The sequence below is a fragment of the Canis aureus genome, chromosome 21 (genome assembly GCF_053574225.1).
Source record: "Canis aureus isolate CA01 chromosome 21, VMU_Caureus_v.1.0, whole genome shotgun sequence".
Classification (NCBI taxonomy): Eukaryota; Metazoa; Chordata; class Mammalia; order Carnivora; family Canidae; genus Canis; species Canis aureus.
In genome coordinates this window covers 38,108,300-38,130,099 of record NC_135631.1, presented here as the reverse complement: position 1 = coordinate 38,130,099, position 21,800 = coordinate 38,108,300, and the positions used below count along the sequence as shown (strand labels likewise).

The window sequence follows — 21,800 nt, the reverse complement described above, 5'->3', positions numbered from 1 at the left end:
AGGTAGGAAACATTAGCTTAAATGATTTGATCATAAACACTGGAACAAGATCTGATTTAATTATGTGCTATGATGAAGAACAGCTATGCAGATACAAAATAGTTACCTAAATCTGACAGTAGATAATATGAACATGGTGAAGTTGTCTCTTTCCCTGACATGCAGTTAGTCCCTGGACAAATCCTCCACTGGTCCATGAGTGAGAAAACGAGTGCTAAATATAATCCATAAAGAGCATAAAACAGTCCATCCATCCCTGCTAAGTTCCCAGCCTGAATTTAAAGATTGGAGATAAAAATCAACCAGTAAAATTTTATCCACGGAATTTCTGTGACCCCACAGTGGTTCCTTTTCTTTGAGAATTAAATTATATATATATATATATATATATATATATATATATATATATATATAATATAATATATATAATAACCCCAATGAACTAACCTGTATTATCTAAAACTGGCCATAACCAGCCCTTTTAGATAGCTTGCACACAGAATAGGTTGCTCTATAAATCTAGCACGGACAATTATAAAATATTACTTATTTTTATAATCTTTGAAACGAAGTTAAAATACCATTTTCTGAAACCCAGTTGACTCATTTTTATCACTTGCCAGAAGAAAAAGCATCTTTCATAAAATTGAGCACCTGCCTACAGAATTGTAAATCTGTGTTTACATGTATTTAAAAACCTCTGGTAAACTGTTGGAACAGGATGAAAATCTCCTTAGACAAGACCTAGGGGGAATTAACAAAGCCTGAGCCACACATATCCTATCTTTGTCATACCTGTGTGGAGTCAGCTTCCCTCTGGCTCAGTTAGAAGTTCTCAAACTTCAGTTTGCATCAGATTCACCGGTGTGTGTGCGTGTGTGTGTGTGTGTGTGTGTGTGTGTGTATAACACAACGCATCCTGTGACCCCACTCCTAGAGTTTCTGATTCAGTAGGTGTCTGCAGTGGGGCTCAGAATTTGCATTTCTAACATGTTCCCAGGTGATGCTGATGCCAGGGACCCAGCAGAGAACTATTGCTCTGGCTTGAATTCTCTAAGAAAGAATGTTCTTTTTACATAAGAGGACTTCTATATTTAGGCTTCTATGCCTTGGGAGTATTGTATGTATTAGCAGCCATTTAGATCATTTGTAAAAAAAATGTGACCACCGCTTGGAACCCACACAGGTCACTGTGGGTGTGGGCAGGTTTTTCTCTCTCCTAGGGGTCTGGTCACTTCACTCATGGCCTTCGTGCTGTGTTGTTTTCACCTGTACTACAAAGATTTTGGTTTATTTAACCTCTTATGAGTTGGCTTTGCAGCATGTTAAGAAAGTACCCTTTTGTGTTTAGGAAAGCCAAGAGGGCTAAACCTAAAACTCTATGCAGATGGGGTCAGAGGAGGCTGGTGTTGGCTTAGGGCAGGGGCTGTCAATCTCGAGAGTCAGCCCCGACCTGGGTTCGTATCCAGCTTGGATACTTCCCTGTTGTCAAAGAATTCTGAAGGGAGGGAGAAAAATTGACCTGATTTATGTTCTTCCTACTTTTGCACTGTGGATGACTCATTTTCCTTGAATGAAAACCACAGAAATGGTAGACTGGGTGGTAGGAACAACCGATTCATTCAGTTATTCGGGAGCAAGTGGTAGGTGAAGCTTAGCCTAAGAACCTGAGGCTCCAGAAGCCAAGAACCACAGCTTTTCTGTATTAATTTAGAGGACAAAGAGGGAGGGCAAAAATGAACTCCAGATTTTATTTACAATAGCTAACTTTTACTATGGGCTTACTAATGGCCATTTTGCGGAAAGAGAGGGAGGGAGCGAGAGAGGGAGAGGGAGGGAGAGAGAGACAGAGACAGAGACAGAGAGAGACTAATATTCTATACTGTTATCAAGTTTTCTTTTGTACCTTGAGATGTTTTGTACCATCAATCAGATGCCTCAAAATTGCTATACATTAAGAAAAATCCACCTCAACTTACGCTCTAATTGGAAAATGCCACCATTTTTAAGGACAACATATATTTAAGAAGCTTAGTCCCCCTTTTTTTTCCAGTAGCAAAGCCAAAAGACTAGTCAACGCAAGAGAAATCTTTCCAAAGAGACACAGAACCATTTGATTAATAAGCACAGAGGGAAAAGAAAGCATAAAACAATAAAATAAATTTCAAAAGATTTCCTCTCAAATGAAAATTAAATATCATCAAACCATAGGAAAAATTATGGATCCATGTTTTCACTTCAAACTATTTTAGGTTACTTTGTGCATTTTCTTTAGTTTGCTCATCAGAGAAACTACATCTTTAAAACACTACAATGAGATTTGCCAGTTGGAAGGCTATACACTAGAAAATGAGAGAGAATAGAATTCTTAAGTCAAATTCTACCAAAACATTAGAAAAGTGAGTCATGCAATGGAAAGGAGGTAAAACCCACGCCCAGCCTGTTTGCTGAATCACCTGCTTCGGCACTCTGATACTACGGTGAGTTTTTCTTTCAGAATCAAGCAGTTCTATAAAAAGAGACATTCTTACCCTCATCCTTCCATTCCTTATTGCGGGCCCATCTTCTGCCAATCTCAACACGTACAAATCCATTTTGTATTCCCTTCCTCCACGGATGCTGAATCCAAATCCTTTGGCTCCTTTCTCCATGTCCACAGTGAAATAATCAAAATCCTTTAGAGTTGGGGAGAAAATGGAATAAACAGTTGTTTAACATTAGAGAAGCTTCTATGGCCAGTCTCTCTGTTCTCCTTCTCTCTTCTAATTAATGTGTCCCAAATGATGGGATATTGTGAGAAGTAATCTGACTTTGCAGTGTAGTGAAATGCAAGGCAAAATTTCAAAGGCTCAAGCAGATTTGAATGCAGTTTACTTGGTCATTAGGAGAACTAGTGTATAGTGTGTTTACTTTGGTGTTCATCCCCTTACTGGGCAAACGTAACGACTACATTTTGCCTGAGTGATATTATCACGCCTTTGAGTTTTCTCATTCACTGCTGTTGAGCACCATAAGTAAATATATCAGAGGTGTGTGTGTGTGTGTGCACTCGTGTGAGTGAATTACAGGTTTGCTCATTAGCAAAATGAAATTTAATGGGGTCTTTGAGGTACCTGGGGCTGCCTATAGTCTGCCAGAGGGTACTGTCTGGTGTCAGGGGAGTGCTGTCTGTAGTCCAACAGGGGAGGCTGCCTGTAGTCCAAGGGTGGGGGTTGCTGGTAGTCCCCTCCTGGGGGCTGCCTGTAGTCCAGTGGCGGCTGCCTGTAGTCCGTGAATGGAGGCTGTCGGATGTCTGGTTTCACATCTTGCCTCGCTTTTACTTCTGATCTGTAACTAAATAAATGGAAATGGGATTTGCTCTGATATCTCAGCATTCTAATTCTAAGGAGATTAGAATGATCACATGACCTCCAGGCACGTCTGGGCCACCTCTCTGGGTGGTCCTTTTGCTTGTTCAGGAATTTGAGAAAATTACAGGTAGTAAGTATCACTTTAAAATCTTTGACAACTGCCATATTGTATACTTTCCATTTGGCTCCATAAGAAAACAAGGTAAACATGATGGCTCAACCAGGACTTTGTGGAAAAGGACTTAAGGATATCCCTCTTTGACTCTGGCTATTTAAAAATGTACAATTGTAGCAAATCTAGGGAATTAAACACTTAGCTATACATCTCAAAATACCAGTCTGTCTCAACACCAGTAAACCAACACTATCAACCTCTTTCTCTCTTTCTCTCTCTCTCTCTCTCCCACACCCCATTCATGACTTCATGAAAGCACGATTGAAGTGATCTCTAAATACTCTATAAATATATAATTAAGGGTTATTTTAACCCGCTAGGTTGGGTCTTTCTGAATATCTTACCGAGGTTAAAGGAGTGAGAGCAAAGTATAATCAACAGCTACAAGTCAAGTAGAAAGTCATTGGGTCATTCCTAAGAGTAGAAACATTACATACAGTTTAAATACGAGGCTATAACTATCAGATCAGTATCAGGTGCTATTATCAGATACTATTATGGCTGTAAGATGAAAGGAAAGGCAAAAATGTTTATGTCCAACATGTGTCTCTTTCTTGTTTCTAGATATTACTTAAGTAGTCCCTCCCCCCACCCATGGGGGGTACATTCCAAGACCTCAGTGTTGTCTGAAACTGCAGATAGTATTGAACCCTATAAATAGTATGTTTTTTCTTGTAAGTACATACCTATGATAAAGTTTAATCTGTAAATTAGGCACAGTGAAAGATTATCAACAGTCACTAATAATAAAATAAAACAATTATAATAATATACTGCAATGAAAGCTATGTGAGTGTGGTCTCTCTCTCTCTCTCTCTTTCAAAATATCTTATTGTCCTGTGAGGTGAGGACTCACCTTTCTTGTGATGCTGGGAGATGACAAAATGCCTGTGTGATGAGATGAAGCGAGGGAAATGACCTAGGTACTATGATTACGTTGTGTAACGTTAGGCGAGGCTATTACCGAGCTTCTGACAATAATTTGTCAGAAGGAGGATTATCTGCTTCCAGACCATGCTTGAGCTTCATGGTAACTGAAACCATGGAAAGCTAAACTGCAGATTAAGGGGGGTGCTATTGCACTTATAAAATAAATATAGAAAACAGAGCTAGTTGTTTAGTGCGGCTTGGTGAATCCGAATTGCTCTAAACTGAAGGGGTTTCCAGTTCCAAAAAAAGACTAACATAGATCCCCTACCACTATGGGATCAATAATAAGGTACACTGAAAAGTTATCACCATAGTATAAAGGCCACTTAATTCTGTAATTCATTGTCTATTGTCACAGCAACAGTCCATAACGAGCTGCTCAGAATTATAGGAAGATTGAAAAGAACACATTCTGTGTAATGACAATTTTATCTAAATTAAATTTATTTAATTTTTTTAAAAATTTAAATTTATTTTACATTTATTTTAAAATAAAATAGAGAGGGTTTGAAGAATTGAGAAAATATTTAGGACCAAGGAAAAACTAAAATATATCAAGAAAACAGGATCAAAACTATGAATGTTTACCTTTAAAACCAGAGGTTTTTTGTTTTTTGTTTTTAACTGATTTAGGGCCTCACTGATGCTGATTACTACTAACTATTTTTAAAAAATCACTCACCTGAACAATTGTCATTAGCGCAATCTAATATTTGGTGAGGACACACTAACGATGTTCAGCAGTAGATGTATTTATTTGGGGCTTTTGGAATGGGGTTAGTAAGTTGTTACTTTAAACAACACTTTGAGCAGGTCCGTTTGATACTTAACCCTGTAGAAGTGACACATTCCTCTTGTGAATGGCACAATTGGGGCTTTGCTTTCTACCTCAGCAGGGTGTCCACTCACCGACTGGGAGTGTGCATGATGAGAACAGAATTATGTAACTATGCTTCGAATTAGATGCTTAACCGCACAAATGCATGAATTAAACAAAAGGAACTGAACTGGCTGGCATTTGCTGGCACGTGTCGATTTCTTCCCAGGAATTGTTTTTGGTAGATTAGATGTCACGCTGTTTTGAGCCATGGCACAAGTCACTTTATTTTCACCATCCGTGTGGTAGTGGTGTGCAGGATCCATCACGTGCTCCCCTTCCAACCAGATGTGTCACGGGTGTAGCAAAAGAGGGTGAAGTGTCGAGTCTCCCCAAAGATTACACAACAGCCTAGAATAGGAACTGTTAAAATGCAACAGCTGTCATCCAAGTCTACCTTCTGGCACTCAAATTGCATTTGACACCAGTGCCATGTGTCAGGATTTTGTGTTGAACCACCCATTGAAGAGTCTTTAATAAGAAAAATACGCTTAATATTTCATGAGCGTTGCTAACTTTTAAGTGAATGATACCCTGGCATGAGCAAAAATTATGTTGATTTGAATTTGTGAAATGCCTTATTTTCAGGAAAACTCAGTATTATAAAAAAAAATACAGCCTCTTTAAAATTCCTTCACTCATGAAAGCAGGTATCAGTATAACTCTTTGTAGTTATTAATCCCATTAAAGAGATTTTTGAGATAATAAACTCAGATTTTTAGTGGTAAATTCAAGTAGAATTTTTGTATAAGCAAGTTCCAGAACCAGGAAACACTGCCCATGGGGTAGGGGAACTTGTGGTGGGATTTTCCCTCATGTGGGCCTTTCTAGAATTCTTAACAGTCTCAAAGCATCTAGGATTCAGAGTCTGTGAAAGAAGTCAATATCCAGTGTTCTTCCACTGACCTTGCTGTTTAAAATGCAAATATTAATTGCCCTTGCTGGGGAAGGTAAACTCTGCTAGTTATACTTAGTTTTGAAACATATCACATGTTGGCTCTTGTTGTTGTTGTTTTCCACAAATGCTTCTCCTTGAATACTGTTTTGCTTGTGTCCATATTAAAACTATTTTGTTTCCTGAGCATATACCTAAAGGATGTTAAGGGAAGATTAAGAAGTAGAGGTGTGCAGGGTATCAGTGGGAAGCTGTACTGAGAGTAAATAAGATGGGATAAAATATTCAGTCACCCTAAATCATAAAATAAAAATTTGCAAGCAGATTGTCATTTAATTTTATCCCACTTTCACATGGAACCTGGCTCAGTTTGACATGTAGGTAGGTGGGCACTTCTTGTACAAACGAACTAATAGGAACTGTATACCGGGTGCCTGGCATACAAGCCATCTTGGAGACATCTCTAGCTGATCTAGAGAAAGACAAAGAGTTTCTGATACCCTGACCATCGTCAAATGTAGCTAGGAAGAAGATCCAGGCATCTGTAAGATTATCCATCTCTTCATTCACATGTAAAAGAGCCACCCGCTAACAATCAATAGTGAAGCCAGGGAACCTGTCAAGCAAGGCCCCCCTACAGTGGGCATTTGACAGGCTTTTAATATTATCATGAGGCAAAAATAGTTAAGAACTCTTGGAAAATTCTCCTTGGTGATTTATACAAATTTGAATCAGGTCCATCTGTTAATCCCAGGGTTAGAAAATATTTTTTTCTGTAGTCAGGACAAAAAATATTCCAAAGACCATTGCTTCTCTGATAGAGGCCTACTAGTCCCCTTGTGAGCTAGTAGCAACGGGGGCATGATAGTGACCTCGCCCAAAGGTGATTCTCCCCACCGAACTATACCGTGACGGGGATGAGTTTACCCCAAAGCCCATGTCCAGGGGAGTCTGACTCTGGAAAAGTGAGATGGGACTGTGGCCGGGAATAGCCAGTGGAACAGCCCTAAGAAAAGTCTGAAGCTGGCTCAAGGACTGCGTGCACTCAGCCCCTTCCTCCCCAGTCTGACGTGAGGACTGAGGAAAGCCAGGGCCACCTGTTGCAACCATGCACAGTGAAAGAGAAGACACCCCTGGCTTATTAGTGAGGCACCCACGACTTATTCGTCTTAGGGTTGTCAAATGCTTACCTCCCTATCATTTGCTTTAGGGTCTTCAGTCTTTTTTCTTCCCTGGAATAGATTAAACCCATAAACAGCTGAGGACAACAGACACTTCCTTTTCCGTGAAAGCAAATGGGGGGAACTCCGAGGAGAGCAGGGCTTGATGGAAATAACACCTGTGGCGCAGAGTAAATATTTGCTCTGCAAGCGTGCGAGTGATGAACCTACAGAGTTGTGGGGCTGGGTCTCACTTCATCTTCACCAACATGGGAGGCAGAAGCTGGGAAGCAGATGTTCAGAAAACATTAGAATTATGCAAAAGACCGGCGAGGGTCTCATACGCAGAGATGTTCCTGTGGGTTGTTCCATTTCTCTCCTTTGAAAGAGGGGAAACAGCGTGGGAACATGTCTTCATCTCTTTCTCTAATTGCTCAGCCTGACCCCGGCTCCCTGTTACACACCAGTCACACTAAGAAGACACTGCAGTTCTCACAAGGCGTGAGACTTCTCCTGGAAGTTTAAGGTACCTTCTGTACGTTAAGTTTATGATGCAGAATGGAAGAACCTCATTAGATCATGGGTAAGTGGATATAAGGGAACATGGGGTAAAAAATGCTACCATTTATTAATGCTAACAAGTCTTCCCACGCTCCCCCCTCTCCACACCACCGGTGTTCCCTGAGCCACCGCCTTCTCCGAGGACGTCGGCAGCTGTCTCCCCCTGCTGAATGACCTACATCCACCCTGACCAGCCTCCAGCCAGTTCTCTGGGGTGCCAACTGAGAGGCCTTTGAAAGCAAAGCCAGCAATGTCAGTCTTCCAGCAGAAAACCCTCCAATAGGGCACTTGATGGGGATGAGCACTGAGTGTTCTACTATATGTTGGCAAATTGTATTTAAATAAAATATTATTTGTAAAATCCTCCAATGACCTCTCACTACACTTAAGATCCAAATCTTTAACATGCTTACAAGATCCAGTAAGTGGGCCCCTACCACTCTCACTGGCTTCTTCTCAAACTATGCTCCCTGACCTCTTCCCTAGCGACATTGACCTTATTTCCACCCCTCTCATGGTTGCACGCTCCCTCCTGCCAAAAAGCTTTTGTATATGTTTCCCCCTTTGGGCTCTCTTCAGTGTGCTCTTCAGCTGAGTTAACCCCTACTGATCTAGAATTGCTCATCACTTCTTCAGGGAAGGTTCTCTTAGTATAAAGAACGGACACTTGTATTTGCTAATAAAACCATACTTGTGACGCACCCACAATCTCAAAGTCACAGAAAGGCACACATGGCAATTTCTACTTCATGAAACTTTCTCTTCTGCCTGTGTCCTGTCCTGTCCTGTCCTGTCCCAAACTCTCCCTCTCCCCACTTCCCTCGCTTCTCAGAGTCACAAAAGCCAGGGGAAACTTTACCTATTTTCATGTCCTTGCAGCTGAAGTGGCTGAGGAGGAGCTGGCTGGGCAACAGGACTGTTGGGAGTGGCCGGGCTTGGCTGGGCCAGAGGACTCTGCTGGGCCATCGGGCTCTGCTTCTCTGAGCTGGGCGCCGAGGCTGGGCTGTTGAGCTCTGCAAAGGGGAGCCAAAGTGGCAAATGCAGTCAGGTTGGCATCTGATTAAGGGCAAGAGGTGGCCAGAGGTGGTAACTCTTTGCCTCCTCAGATGACTGAGGCTTTGGTTATTTCAGTTTCCATTAGACTTAAAGATGGGTTAAATGTGTCAATTATCCAACCTAGTTCCTGTACCATTCCCAGAATTAGTATTATTTTGTTAATTATAAGTGTTGCCAAACAAGGTTATAAACAGAGTCTCTTGTCATTTTGTAAGGAGAAGAGATCACAATTAAAAAGAAACCTGTTAAAACAATGAAAAAATAATACAAAGGAGTAAGCTCTAAGACATATTCTATTTTTCCAGTGTTGTCCACAGAGAAAACATTTGAGCCACTGCTTTTTGGTTGTAATGGCAAGTCCTACCAGTATTCCAAAGTTTGGATAAGGAATTAAATATAACAGAAATAAATGCTTTTCATCATCTTCTCTCAGTTCCTTGTTTGTCTTATTGTTTAATAACCACTCCGCCCCCCACCCCCCGCCCGTCCTCGATGGTTCTTCGGAAAGAGAAAAAAACATCCATCGCATAGAAGAATAAAGTTGTTCTTTGTTAAAATAGCTTCTCGGGTTTTCCTGTGATAGCAGCGCACTTTCAACTGAAATTATCTGTATATGATATGATAGAAACAGGACAGACATGGTTCAGCCTGGGGAAAATGGAAAAGCCAGTCAGATTTTTAGTGAGCAATCTTGCTTTGAGTTAATTTCCATTGAATATTTTCTACATAATGGTGTCTGCAAATAAGAGGTTAAAAGCACCACGGTCATGTTCTGTTCTGTTCTTTTTATTCGGTGATAAAAGGGAGGCAGTCTATTCCTTTACAAGCCACACTTCCCCTTTCTTCTTTGACAGCCCCAATTTTAAAATTTCTTCTTCACTTGCAGGATTTCTCAGCCTCAGCACTGTTGACATTTTAGGCCAGATAATTCTTTGCTGTGGGGACTGCCCTGTGCACTGCAGGGTGCCTAGCAGTGCCCTCGCCCTCTCCCCACTAGATATGGTGGCGTTCCCATCCCAATCGTGACAATCAAAACTGTCTTTGAACCGTGGCAAACATTGCCCAGGGGGACGAAATCATCTCAGTTCAGAACCACTGATTTATACTGAAAGTCAAGTGACTGCTCGGTGTCTCTGTGTCAGATAGTCCCAAGATGGACTTGGGAGACCGAGTAAAACAGAGGGGAGCAAGGGGAGTGAACCCATCACTCTCCATGTGGGGTGCTGCGATCCACTCACCGGGGAGACTCCAGGGGCTGTGTTCTCGAGCATCATTAATGAGTCAGCAGCTACAAACCAGTAATGAACCCACTGTGTCTGGAAACGGTGACTTTTATGGTGAGTGGGTACTTAGATCCTTGTGGCCCTCAAGGCATGGCTGTGAGCTGTGAGGCTCACCACTCTTCAAGCCTCAGGGGGGAGTCCTTATACAGAGAAATTCAAAAGACTAAGTGGGAATTTAAAATTCTTAGCAGACGCAACGTTTCCTAAATGAGCTCTCTTTATACCACAAAACTTCCTCAAGCTTTTCAAAATCAATCTGACTTTGAAGAATCCTCCAGAGCTTAACTGTTAACATGCATACGTTTTTTTTCTTTTTCAGATTTGTAACTCTATCATCTCTGTTGAATGGGTTCTGGCTTACTAGAACCATAAAAGCAGTACTCCTGGGATCGCAGGGGATGATTGAATAACCCAGCGTCTTGGGATGCATACTATTTATCTATAATGTCACCCAGCTTGATCTCTGAATGAAACTGGTACTGAGTAAACAGGATATGGGGTTGCGAGGGAATGTGAATTTTTGCCAAAGTGGAAATAGGAATCAACTTTGGACACTCTGGGCATATCGATGGCAGCCAGGCTCAGGCACTCACCCTCCTGAGGAATGATGCGGAGGGTGACACTAAGACCCGCGTCCTTGATGAGCTTCACGATGTCTGCATGAGGCATGTTGATGATGGACTGGCCGTTCACTGCTAAGATCCGGTCCCCCACTTTCAGTTTTGCACAACGGTCTGCAGGACTCCCATCGATGATGCGTCCGATTTTATGGGGCACAGCTAAAACAATCCCCAACAGAATCAGATATCAGGGGTGTTCCCAACACACGCTCTCTGAGTCCCAGCCCCACCGGAAACCATGCGATGTCAGAAATCGTCCTTCCATCAATCAATTTGCCTTTTGAAATCATAGCCACACCTATTAAATGTTCTCCTGTGCAGATCAGAATTTCTAGAATCAAGTCCTGTGCAGTGACGGACCAATTCCAAACACATGGACCAGGGGTTCTCATACTTTGGAGTATTGTAATCAGCCTAGGATTGAAAATACAGCTCTTTGGGCCCTACCCTCCAGCCTTGTGCATCAGAATGTCCAGGAAGCGGGTGAGAATCATGAATTTTTAAGTAGCTCCTCAAGACATTCCAAAACACACAATTTTTTGAGAACTACAGGCATAAACTATTTTGAGCTCATACCGTAGAGACAATAATCCACAGTTTCAGAAAGATGCAATAAATGCCAAGAATTTCATGTCTACCCTTTCCTATTTTACTGAGAGAAGAAAACAGGGAAGAAATCTGTATTAACATGGACTGTCACAGCTGGTGAAGAAGCCTGTGCTCAACTAGGCTGCAGTTTCAAGGCTGATGCAACTTTCAACTCTTACCCCTTCTTTCCGGTTTGATTTATTAAGAGGTGCTGAGATCCTGCTAATATCTGATGCATAATATATTTCGTCAAATCTAAGATGCTATTACAACATACTTTTGTTTTAGGTTCCGAAAGAAGAAAGAAAGATGAAAGAGAGAGAGAGAGAGAAAGAAAGAAGGAAAAGAAAGAAAGAAAGAAAGAATGAATGAACGAACTCAACTCTTCCGATTAAACAATGACACTCCAGGGACTGTGAGATACTATATAATTTTTTTTTGATATTAAAATATGAAAATGTGTTCCAGGTTGATCAAATAGGGTATATGTCTCTTTAAAACAATGAAGATTTGTTTTCTTTCTTATTTATTTATATATGTAGGGACAGCCGGGTACATGACGATAAAGATTTTTTAGCAGGCTGATGTGCGAGTGCCTACCAGGACACCTATTTCTGGAGTCAGGTATTGATGGCACACACGGTGTCCCTTTAACCAGCCCCACACCCCCCACCCCAGCCCCCCGCCCTAAGGAGGTTGCAGTCTAGAAACCTGTTCCTTTTCCTTTCTCCCTTCTAGACAGGGAACCCCAGCCAGGAAATGGCCCGTCAATGGCTTGTTGTGGCTCTGTCCATGGAAGTCAGGTACTGATTTATCTGCGTAGAGAGGCAGAGACACTCCACCATTTGTTCTGCTTCAGGAATGTCTGTTCCTTGAACTCTCAATCTTCTGTGTGTGTTACAGCGAAAGGCATAATGTGAGCTAGTAACCCCGGTGAGGAAGGACAATCAGCGAGTTAATGAACCAGTACCTTGATCATATTTCCATTGTGAAAGGTTATAGCTGGCATGTGAAAATATTGGCTGAGCCCATGTTTCTGAGGTAAAACCCATCACGTTGGGAGCTCAAACACCTTTTTATGTACCTGTGGTACTGATGACTTTAATTAAGAACACCCTCCTTTAAAGCATACTAAAGGTCATCTTAGACTCTCGAGACAATGTACTTCTCTCAAGCAGAAATGTAGTAAGAACCCATTAACGAGAGTGAACATTCATTCTTGTTTTTGCCCCCTTTTGGTTCAGTACTGCCCTGAACTGTCAGCACATGGCACGGTCTCCCTGGTTTCCAACATGTCTATTGCTACCTATCATGCGATCTTTGGAAAGTTACCTGGCCTCTCAGAGCTTGTTTTTCAATAATAAAATTGGGATAATAATATCACTGACTTCACAGGATGGTTCTGAGAATCAAATGAGTTGTCATATGTAAAGTGACTAAGACAGCGCCTGGTGTCAGAATTGCTCTGTGAGTTTTAATTTTTCTTTCATTCTTTTTATTACTGTTATCTTTTTAATGTTTCTGACATCACTACTGATATGTGTGCATGTGCTTGTGTGTAGGTACCAGCTTGAATTCTTCCCATGTGGGGTAAACCCATAATACTGCTAAAACTAAAGAAACCCATTACTTAGGAAATACAGCATTATCTCCCAAGTATCAACACAGGGAAACAGCTTCATTTGGGGAAGAGAGATGTGTTTTGGGGGATTACAGAGATGCCAGATGAGGTCAAGCATCCTGTTTGTTTTTCTCTGGTTTTATTTTTTATTTTTATTATTTTAAAATTTATTTATTTATTTATTTATTTATTTATTTATTTATTTATTTATTTATTTATTATAGACATAGAGAGAGAGAGAGAGAGGCAGAGAAACAGGAGGAGGGAGAAGCAGGCTCCATGCCAGGAGCCCAACGCGGGACTCGACCCCAGGACTCCAGGATCACGCCCTGGGCCAAAGGCAGACGCTAAACCACTGAGCCACCCAGGGATCCCCTTTCCCTGGTTTTATAAAAAAGATGTTGCTGCAGGTCTCTGTAGGAAAACACCAGCTTAGAAGTAAGAAATTATTTTTCAAAGGGAAATCAGTATAATACAGACATCCTCATTATCCGCATTGAGTCTCACACGCACACAAACACACACGACTATAATTACATTAAAATACATATGATTTAATCCTTAACAAATCACGTGACATACCTGAGAGCATTGCCACTGCATGTTTAGAGTGGAAGAAACAGCAATTTGTCCAAGGTCACAAAGTCCCAACCAAGAGTTAGGATCCCAGTCTATCAGATTCCATAGGCTCTTAACCACTGCACCACACCATGTTTCTTGACTTTGTGGCCTCTTCTCTCCATGCAAGCACTTGCTTCAGGAGCACCTGGTGCTTTTATTTGGTGAGTGCAGCCTGCCTCTAAGCAGAGCATCACAAACACTACACCAAAGGTCCCCATCCAGGGGAGAGTGGGAGGCGGAAATTTTGCTTGAAGCTGGTTCTTGGTGGCAGCTGTCTTTGGACAGGCAGGGCATAAAGAGGGAGGGGGAGAAGAGGGGAGGAAGGCAGGTAAGAGGGAGGGAGGTAAGACGGAGAGGAAAATTGGACAGCTCCTCAGATCCCTTTTAGTTGGGACTTCGTATCTGGTGTCATTCCTTTATTTGAAGTCATTTTTTGGGGCATTAGAAATACATTTGGAATGAAATTTAAAAATACACCTTAAAACACATACAGCTGGTATTTGGACAATTTGCTGTTTTGAATTATTCATGCCTCTACTCCCGTCCATTACTGTGGATCATTTAGAATCTATTGGTTATAAACTCCCAAATGTTTCAAAACATAGACTTCACACACACACACACACACACACACAATTATATGAGCAAATCCTTACAGTAACAGTGTGAAGTAGTTATACAAGTATAATCATCATGTTTATTTTATTGTTAAGAAAACAAAGAAGTGTCAAAGCCAGGATTCAAACCTATGCCTGTGGCTTCAAACCGTAGGATTACTCCCTCTTTTTTTTTTTTTTGTAGATGCCAGGTTAGAAGCAATTTGAATTATGAGGACTGAGGGAATGTCTGGTAAGATTTAGCTTAGGGAAGCATGCTGCTTGAGTTTTCAAGATGACAGTCTCATTGTAAGCAGATTTATTTGCTTATGATGATAACTCCTGGTTTCAAGGCCATTTTCACTTTACTGTGACAGGTAGGATAAAAGCCAAACTAAAATAATAAAAACTAAAATGGAGTAATGAGAACTGAAATCAATTCTATGGTAGCCACTTAGAACGATCGAGTGGTTTACATAAAATTTGAGTGAGTGCACAATTTAAAAAGCTATGACCATAATTGGAAGTATCTGACATAGTTTTGTTAAAATTGTTTTCTGCTGGCATTTATTTTAATAAAAACAGTGCTTGAAATTCTTGGCAGCTGAAGACAGCTGCACTTTCCTTTTACCAGCATTCTCCCTACACATGTAAGTACACCGAACGTTGATGTACAACAAATCATTGACAAGGGGTGTGTTCGGAGAGGATTCGCTCTGAAAACAAGATGCAGTTCCATTTGCTTAGTTATAAGGTCTACAGAACTTATGACCTAAGTGCTTTCTGTGCATTGCTAATGGAATTACAGAGCAGGGAAGAGGCCCTGACCTTGGTTTCTATTATTGGGATGAATGGTACTCGTTAATTCTCTGGAATTGATGACTAAGGTAACTGCCGGAGCACAGTCCATTTAGACAGCATGCCTCCCAGACATCATCTGTCAGGCAGCAACATAAATCAAGCTTTTGGACCAGTCTTCTTGACGCAGTGTGCTTAGGATACACAGATATTTGGGAAAAGTTGCAATATGTCATGCGGCTTTGAACATCCTGACATTTGGGAAGGAGACAGTCTATCACTACTTAGAAATTTCCCCTTTAACTGCAAATCACATAAATTATGAAAAAGAAACCTGTTTTTTTCCCCCTTGATTTCTTTGTGGCTAAAACACTATTGTACATTTGTATTTTATATTATAAAATTTAATATTTCCCTGTAGATGAACTGTTTTTGGCACTGCTCAACCACAGCACTCTTGTTTTAGCAGGGCTTTTCAGAGATGATCCAGTTGGACTGGATGCTAAGTTTGTTCTAAAGGCCTGGAATCATTGGGTCTTGGCCATACCACTATAGGGGGCAATGATCCTCCCTTTTTGCTGTTGGGTTGTCTTCTGGGACCTTTGTATAGTCTACCCAGGCTCCTTCAGCCACTGGTTAACCAATGAGCTCTTCTTGAGTTCTACCCCCTATCTTTTTTATTCCCCAATGTTTCTTTGTTGTTTCTTATGTATTATATTTCAGAAAAGGAAAACCTGTGACTCGTGTTTACATTTAATTATCTCCTTGTTAAATAGATCCACAAAGTGGAATTGTAGATGGAGGTGGAGAAAAGCACTAGATAGGGAAAGTGGATCCTGCATCAATCATGTCAAATTTTCCAGCAAGAAATTTCTGAAATGAGTGTGACAAAGGTGAATCTGTCAAGGGGAATCAATAGCACGAACTCTCATTAGCTCACAAGTCCATTAATTTGTGAAGGTTATACAACATGCCACTAGCTTAAAGAGGCGAGGAAAGTAAATTTGGATTTAAAATCTGTGACCTGGGGGCGCCTGGGTGGCTCAGTGGTTGAGCATCTGCCTTTGGTTCAGGGCGTGATCCCGGGGTCCTGGGATCAAGTCCCACATCAGGCTCCTCACAGGGACCCTGCTTTTCCCTCTGCCTGTGTCTCTGCCTCTCTCTCTGTGTCTCTCATCAATCAATCAATAAATCTTTTAAAAAAATAAAATCTGTGACCTGATATGAAAAGAAATGTGTATGTTCAATTGGAAGATTCCAGTTACTTTTCTTAAAATAATCCGTGACAGTGATTTACTGTCTAGTTTCTGAATTGTAGGTTGGGGCAGGGGGATCACTTACTCCCTTGACGATGCATTTCTGTAGTGCATCATCTTATTAACAGGCCTAGTGCTTGGTGCAGTGTGGAAGGCAACAACAAAACAACACATGGTATCTGGCCTTAAGAAACTTACAGTCTAGTTTGGAAGATTCATATAAAGATACTTACAACACAAATTAGCAACTCCGTGGTAAAAGTAACAGATAACAAGATTAGAGAGGAGGTGTGAATTACTGAGCCATGTGTGGAGAGTGTAGAGAGTGATAAGGGAAAAGGAAGATCATTCTGGGGAAGAGGGTGTGTAGTGTCCCGGGCTAAATAGCAGCTCCCTTAGTGAAAAACTAATGGTGGCACACAGGGGCCTATCAAATCCATGGAGGAAGAAGTGAGGAAAGATGCTTTGAAGCATCCTACCTTCCCTACTCTTATTTCCCTCCCTAAGATTCCTGATATGATGCCTTTACACAGCTCCTCTAGATGGATCCTGAACGTATAGCAACAACAGAAGAGTCATCATCACAGAGTGTTGCTATCACTTTAACCAGTGGTGAAGAATCCTAGTCTCCTGCCTTCAGAAACCTGAGACGAGTATTAATTGCTTATTTTCCATGTCTTCCTCCTAGAAGTCCTGGCTAAACATGTTCTATTGTGACAAATACATTGTCCCTTCCTGCAGTGTGGCAGGGTGTCCTTCGAAAGAGTTTTTCTGGGTCATCAGGGGGTGAAGATGTGGCAAAAACGTGTGTTTGACATTCTTTAAAAATTTGAAGTAAAATTAAGAAAGAGCTGACTTGCTTTCCTCTAAAAAGTCTGTGGATTTTGCTTTCCAAAAATGAAAACGTCTTCCCTGACATTCATAGCCAACTGAGTTGCAAGACCCAAAAATCGAGCAGCTGGTGTTTTAAGGACTGCATATTCCAAAAGTGCACTTTTTCCCTTCCCAGCACCATTAGTCATTCTCTTGTGGTTGAACAGTTTAGTTACCCTGTAATAAGCAGATGGTCAGATGGGAGAATAGGAAGAGAAGCCATCACTGGCAATTTGGAAGGCCAGCCAAACTCATGTTTCCAAGGGCAGAAAGCACCATCTAGAAAGTATTAACTATATGGATGGAAAGAAACACTTGCTAGCTACATCTTACCCCGTATGCTTTTATTCTGAACCAATTAAAAAAAAACCTCATAGCTAAGTACTGAGTGACTTTAAACTAAAGACCTCTCATTGCATTAGGAATTGTAATTAGCTATAATGTGACTGTTTTATCCCAGAACATGAGGCTGGGTTAAAATGGTCTTTTTGTTTGCAAAGATTTGGTGGGCTCACAGATATGGGGCCAGTTTCAGGGTTGTATGATCTGTGCAGTCATCCAAGTCCATGCTCAAAAGAGCCTTGTATTTGGTTTAATGTCTACTGTCACCATTTTGACATTCTTAACATTCGAATAAGGACCCCACATTACTTTCATTTTGCACCGGGCCCTTAAAATTATATGGTTGATCCTATGTAGATACAACCATAATGTGTTTCTTCCTTATATTGCCCTGTCGTTTGTGTCTGCAGTGGAAGATATAAATGAAAATATATTATAGCTACCAAGGAAAATGATCACAAACCTAGGGAAGGAGCAAAAATAATCGCTTTCTCTTGTGGCTGCATTTCCCTATCCCCATGCACATCACTAGAAGAGGGAGTCCAGATCATCTTTTTTAAAGTATCCTAAAGATCCTTAATTTTTCACATATTGATTTGAGAATCTTAAATATTACCTTAATTCTTTTTTTTTTTTTTTTTAATGATAGTCACAGAGAGAGAGAGAGAGGCAGAGATACAGGCAGAGGAAGAAGCAGGCTCCATGCACCGGAAGCCCGATGTGGGATTCGATCCCGGGTCTCCAGGATCGCGCCCTGGGCCAAAGGCAGGCGCCAAACCGCTGCGCCACCCAGGGATCCCTATTACCTTAATTCTGTTGTGGACATTATCTTTATGTAATTGATGTAACTCATTATTGAATTATCTACAAATGTTCTTCTTTATATGTCTTTAAATAGACTTTAATATATTTTATATATTATTGCACATTTTCATATGTATTTATATATAAAGATATATTATGAAATTATATATTACATATTTATATATTAATATATAATTTAATATGTACCACCATATTTCATGGAATTTATGTGTTTTTGATGTATTTCCCTCATAATCTGACAAAATGTCTAGACACTAGAATGGCAGGAGCCAAAGAAATTTCAGAACAGTCATGATCCTCAGGTCTGTCATTGGCCAGGAGGGTAAGTGTGTGGGGGAAAGAGAAGCTGAATAGATAGAATGGAAAGTTCCCTCCTCCAGATCCTTACGCCTTTATCTTCTGTGAGCTACTTCTCATTTCATGGTATATCCTAAGAACTCATCTTTTACTTCACTAATTTCTAGGTAGCTGGGACATTCTTTTTTATTTATTTTGGTCTAGAAAATTTGATACCCTAAGTCAAATATCAACCCTATTCAGCCTTCTTTTTTTTTACCAGCCCCTCCCCATCCTAACCGCCCCCCCCCCCAAAACCCTGATAAAGAAACACTCAGTAAAATCAGCAACCTAGATTTCTCCAGTCAAGGAGTAGTCAGGGAATTTGTTATGTTGCTCAATTTGAGTAATTTTAGTGAGTAAAATTGTATAGCTTTTAGCAATTTTTGCTTACAAATAACCAAATGGCAACCTGATTCAGTAATAACAGAAAAAAAGTTTAGAGAGTTACTAATATTAAAATACGATGAAGGGTTTCTTCCCTGCAAAGCAGAAAAACAAGTTGTTTTACTCTAGTCACAGGGTTGAGAGGTGGTATTATTACTCCCATCCCAAACAAGCAAATCTACCTTTCAGAGGGTTAGTTGCTCACTTTATGAAAAACTGAGTTCCTGAATAAGAGGTTCCTTTTTTATTTATAATTTAATTGTAGAAGGTTTATCAAATCAGTACTAGAAAATATATACTTTTCTAGAAATATAAAAATGTCAAAACTCATGTCATGATGTAAAAAGGCCAAAGTAAACAGAATAATTTTCTTCCAGTGGTTGGAAATCTCTTGTAATTAAAACGATTTAAGTAATTCGTGCACAAATTAAAAGACAACTAAAATGCTTATAGTGAAAAAACTTAGTCTCTTGCCCGAATCCTCTGACATCCTCTCCAGTTCTGTGACCCAAAAGCAAACATTTAAATCTTTCAGGCGTTTCTGCACATTTCTAAATTATATTCTCATACAGCTATTTCTTAATTTGTCAACTGGAGTCAAATCTATTGGCTTCCTATTGTGATGGAGGATTTGGCACTCTCACCCTGCAACCCTCCTCTTCTTATCCCAGTATAAGAATATACTACTTACCACTAGTTTTGGTGAAACCAGTTATCATTGCTTGTAGTCTTACCAAGTAACTATTGCTCGCTGTAGTGTTTTGTGATCCCATTTCTTCTCTTATACAGTCTTCCTCTCTCCCTACCCTGAGTCATGTTTCTGATGGTCATTCCCCCACCCCAATTCTACAATATGCTGTTTCCTAATTGCTTCCCCCAAAGCTGCTCAAGTCAACAGTTCAGCTGAGCTCCGGCGGGAGGGGATGAGCTCCCTCCCATAGGTAGACAGGTTCTCTCAGGTTGTGCTGCTCAGTGATGTTCGGGGGATTCCTGTTGTACTCCAGTGTGGGATGCATGGTTCTGTAACCCTGGGACATCTTTTTTGATTCATTCTCTCATTTTGCTAGAGCACATCTTACAGTATCTTCCTAAGAAAACACGTGTGGGAGAAAATAATTTGTCAGTATTTAATGTTTGAAAACGTCTTCGATTTTAGCTTCTCTTTTAATTCAATCCTGACTAAAATTCTAGATTATATGAAGTTCCAGATTGAAAAAATCCTTTTCTCTCAGATTTACAGGCATCAATCACTCCACTGTTTTCTCGTATCCAGTGTTGCTACCGAGAAGTCTGAATCCATTAGGATTTGTTTCCTGTATGTGATCTATTTATTTCCCCTTTTCCTTTTGGAGACATTTAAGATTGTCCCTATACTTTTTGGGTTCTAAAGTTTCACAATGATGCATTGTGCTGTGGTTCTCTTCAGTCCGGAGACTCATTTCTTTTAGTTTTGGTTTTGGGAACTTTAATTATAGTATTTCTTTGATCACTTCCATTCTATTTCTTTGGTCTCTCTTTCAGAAACTCTTACTGGCTAGATATTGGTTTCCTGGGTTATCTGTCAATGATTACTTCTCTCATACTTTCTATTTCTTTTTTTCCTACTTCTGTGTGATTTCCTTTACTCTTCCTTTCAGTCCTTTTACTGAATTTTTAATTTCAGCTCTGTTATTTTCAATTTCTAAGAATTCTTTTTTTTATAATATTCCACTTGTACCATAAAACAAAAAAATCACAAGAGTGTAATATCTTCTCATATCTATGTGTATAAGTGAGATGGTTTTGAAGCTTTCTTTTGTGCCCATGATTATCTCCATTTCTTCTAGTATTCCTTCACTATTCTTTCTTCACTTGGCTGTTTTTCTATTTTAAAAATGAGCATTTCACATCTGATGGTCATGGGTGTTGTGTTCCATTCTGTCCTGAGCTGCTGAATTTCTAAAGAAATGAGAAGGTCTGTGTGATCCATTTCTCTCTGTGGTTTCCTGTCCTGCAAAATGAGTTGCCACTTTTTGGTCTTCCCCACTCATGCTCATTGATTTCTTCTTGGTTACTCTCATTTAGCTGGTGTTCAAGCAGTGGGAGGACATAAGCATGTTTATCATCTTATTACCACTAATCAGAAACTGGGAATATCTTCTATAAATTTAAGTCGGTATCAGTATTTCTATAGACCAGTTAGAGATTTGGAATGTATTTGGAAAATAATAAATGTCAATAATTTGTGTACCCCAACTTTAAAAGTCTTATTGGCTCCAGTAGCCCTGACAGATAAAAAATATTTATATATCAAAACCCAACTGTTTCTTTTCAAGAGTTCAGAAAATGTCATAAAATTACATTTCATCAACTCCAGGTATTGGGTAAAAAATGTTCAATAAAACCACACTTTTTTTCCTCTGTATCTTTTGACTGCCTTTTGAGACTTCACACCCATCAATGTACGTGGCTTTCAGCGATTTCTCAGCAGGCCCAGTAGAAATGGTTGATAGTTACAAGCAGGTGTTGCTGACAAGTCATGTTTCTCATTTTTACAGATGCAGTCTATTCTATCTCTGCCATCTCCTTTTTCCTTTTATAGCTTCTGAAATTGTGTTTTGTAAAAAGTCACTTGGCTATCTTCACACAGTTTCCCTGTTACAATAGGTAA

General features: G+C 40.3%; 1 protein-coding gene across 13 annotated transcripts in view; it reads right to left on the bottom strand.

The window, feature by feature from the left end:
- MAGI2 (membrane associated guanylate kinase, WW and PDZ domain containing 2) overlaps window positions 1-21,800 on the bottom strand; it is a 1,325,593-nt gene that overhangs the window by 119,758 nt on the left and 1,184,035 nt on the right. For all 13 annotated transcript variants that reach the window (XM_077863874.1, XM_077863875.1, XM_077863880.1 and 10 more), the window contains 4 exons: window positions 10,881-11,066; window positions 8,808-8,961; window positions 3,114-3,333; window positions 2,532-2,675 (listed from right to left, as the gene is read on the bottom strand). In XM_077863874.1, the coding sequence (XP_077720000.1) occupies window positions 2,532-2,675; window positions 3,114-3,333; window positions 8,808-8,961; window positions 10,881-11,066 (704 nt within the window). The remainder of the gene's footprint in view (window positions 1-2,531; window positions 2,676-3,113; window positions 3,334-8,807; window positions 8,962-10,880; window positions 11,067-21,800) is intronic.